This window comes from Formica exsecta, unplaced genomic scaffold (genome assembly GCF_003651465.1).
Source record: "Formica exsecta isolate Colony F162 unplaced genomic scaffold, ASM365146v1 scaffold5094, whole genome shotgun sequence".
NCBI classification, from domain to species: Eukaryota; Metazoa; Arthropoda; class Insecta; order Hymenoptera; family Formicidae; genus Formica; species Formica exsecta.
This window is the reverse complement of record NW_021852337.1, coordinates 3,487-6,171: the sequence shown is the minus strand read 5'-3', so window position 1 is coordinate 6,171 and position 2,685 is coordinate 3,487. Positions and strand designations below refer to the sequence as shown.

The 2,685-nt window shown below is 26.0% G+C and overlaps 2 protein-coding genes across 3 annotated transcripts; one reads left to right on the top strand and one right to left on the bottom strand.

Annotated features, from left to right (window-relative positions):
• The first annotated feature begins 29 nt into the window (after nucleotides 1–29).
• LOC115241718 lies at nucleotides 30–1,165 on the top strand. 2 transcript variants are annotated; one of them, XM_029817627.1, is made up of 3 exons: nucleotides 30–111; nucleotides 195–671; nucleotides 804–1,165. In XM_029817627.1, exons 2-3 carry the CDS (start codon nucleotides 376–378, stop codon nucleotides 1,045–1,047), a joined length of 540 nt encoding a protein of 179 aa, XP_029673487.1. In that variant the 5' UTR covers nucleotides 30–111; nucleotides 195–375; the 3' UTR covers nucleotides 1,048–1,165. The 2 variants fall into 2 exon arrangements, with proteins under 2 accessions (XP_029673487.1, XP_029673486.1); XM_029817626.1 differs by having other exon boundaries at nucleotides 195–1,165.
• A 95-nt stretch (nucleotides 1,166–1,260) lies between these two features.
• Nucleotides 1,261–2,362, bottom strand: LOC115241720 (putative nuclease HARBI1). The gene is made up of 3 exons (XM_029817629.1): nucleotides 2,128–2,362; nucleotides 1,898–2,033; nucleotides 1,261–1,809 (listed from the first exon to the last, which is right to left on the bottom strand). Exons 1-3 carry the CDS (start codon nucleotides 2,341–2,343, stop codon nucleotides 1,292–1,294), a joined length of 870 nt encoding a protein of 289 aa, XP_029673489.1. The 5' UTR covers nucleotides 2,344–2,362; the 3' UTR covers nucleotides 1,261–1,291.
• Nucleotides 2,363–2,685: the final 323 nt, after the last annotated feature.

Below are 2,685 nucleotides of genomic sequence, written 5' to 3'. Positions count from 1 at the left end.
TATATATATATAATATTTGGTTATTCACAGATCCCGAATTTTTTAATAAATATTTCGCCACCAATATAACTTCAAGTGAAGTAGTAGGTGTGATGGAGAAAGAAAATAATGGTATGTATATACCATATACTCATAACGATTTACACACACATATTTTAATTATATATACGAAATAAAATATTTTTATGGTGCAGATCCCATAATAGAATCATTCAGTTGGACGAGGCAAAGTACCAAGCTTCTTTTAGAAAAGTATCATGAAAGAAAAACTAAATTTCGTGATCCAAAAATTAAAAAAAGCTCTTATGGACAGAAATTGTTGATGAATTCGAAAAAAATAATTATATTGTTAACGAAGACACTCTGGACCGCAAGATGCGAAACTTAAAAAAATCTTATAGGAATATTTTAGACAATAATAAAAAAACGAGTACTGGTCGTGGACGTATTAATTGGGAATGGTACGACCTCATGGAAGAAATATATAGAGAAGATCGTACTGTACACATAGGTCCAACAATATCTTCTATGGCAATAAATAACAACGCAGTTAATGAGGAACATAACAGTTTGACCCCATCTACGTCGACTTGCGGAGATCAAAATATAAGTTCTGCTTGCTCAGAAATGGAATTTGCTGAACAAATCACAGAAAACGAACAGTCAAACAGGTGTGTAAAAACGTTTGTGCAAGGTAATTTATATGTTTTTGATTGGCTTCAAAATTGTGCGCGATTAAATTTTGGTACAGTTAACTATGATTATGGTAAAAAGAAATACTCTATTAAAAGTACAATTCTTAGGCAGCAGTTAGTATGTTACGATAGTACGAGTAATGATACATCGAGCCAGGATAACATGAAGACTAAAACACAAAAAGCTGCCAAATCAAAAGTTATGTACGATTTACGAAAAAAATTATTAGACTGTGAAGAAAAAAGAGTGGAAGCGATAAATAAATTAACTGAGACTATAGAAGAACATAATAAAATACAACGTGAAAGAAATGATATTTTGCGGAATTTAGTATCGCACGCAAAACAGTAAACACTTGTGTTCAAGTATAGAAATATAATAATATATGCAAAGAAAACTAAGAGATATAAAATGTTCTGTTGTTTCATATATAAAATATATATATATTAAATTATTTTATATATAAAATATATATATAAAGTTACATACATGTTTCAAGGAAATATATATGAACATGTATTTGGTTTATATTTTAATAAAACATATTTATTTTGTACAATACATATGTACATTTATGTATTAAATATATATGTATTTAAAATAATTCTATAATTTGTGTACGTTTTTGTACAGCTTGCAAACCTTCCTCATGTACAATATCATCAATTTCTATATTTGCTTCGTTAAAAAAATCATCTTCCTCTTCCACATTTATGCCATCATGAATTATTATAAAATTATGCAATACGCATGCTGCTGCTATCATATCATTTCCCAAATTAAAATCCGAAATATCTAAATATTTTAACCTTCTAAATTTATTTTTTAATAATCCAAATGCCCTTTCAATAATCGATCTTATGGAACTTAATTTTGTATTGTATACTCTTTGAGAAAATGTTAAATGCCCATTATCTCTAACTGGTGTCATTACATTATATAATAAAGGGTATGCAGAATCTCCTATTAAGTGCATATTCTCTGGAATTAGAGGTCTTTCTGCATTTGATATTTGGTGAAATAACGGACTATTTCGAAATACTCGTGCATCATGCATGCGACCCGGCATACCAATGAAACAATCAATAAATAATCCTCTATGGTCGCATACCCCTATAATAAATATTAACATTTTTTAATTTTAAAATATTGCATTTAAAATATTAAAGTCAAAAGTTATTTGTATATATACAAAATTTACCTTGTAATATAATTGAATGGAAACTTTTTCTATTATAAAAATCATTTGCATTCCCTATCGGTTGTTTGCAAGGAATGTGACAACCATCTATAGCACCAATTACTCCCGGGAATCCACGTGATCGAGCCTCAAATATCTAGAATTTAGGAATAATATCTTAAAAAATAACAATTTTAATCAATTGCATTAACATACACATGTACACAGAAGCATTTAATTAAGAAACATACATTACAAGATAATTGCTTTTGTGCTGCATTTGGCCATTTTATGTACTGAGGCATTAATTGTACCAGAGAATGTGTAATGTTTCTAAATATTTTATGCCCTGTGCTCTTCGGCAAACCAAATCTGTCACTGGCAGCTAAAAAACTCTCTGGCTTTGCTAACACCCAGATGGTAAACATTAATTTTTTAGTAATATTAATGTTAACATTTTGCTGCATATTTATAAAAGGAGCAACATTATTCAGCAATTCCTATAATTCCATTAATAATTCCATTGAAAAAATATCACTTTACGAACGTTGAAAAATATTAATAAATAATATATATATATATATATATATATATATATATATATATATATATATATATATATATATATATATATATATATATATATATATATATATATATATATATATATATATATATATATATATATATATATATATATATATATATATATATATATATATATATATATATATATATATATATATATATATATATATATATATATATATATATATATATATATATATATATATATATATATATATATA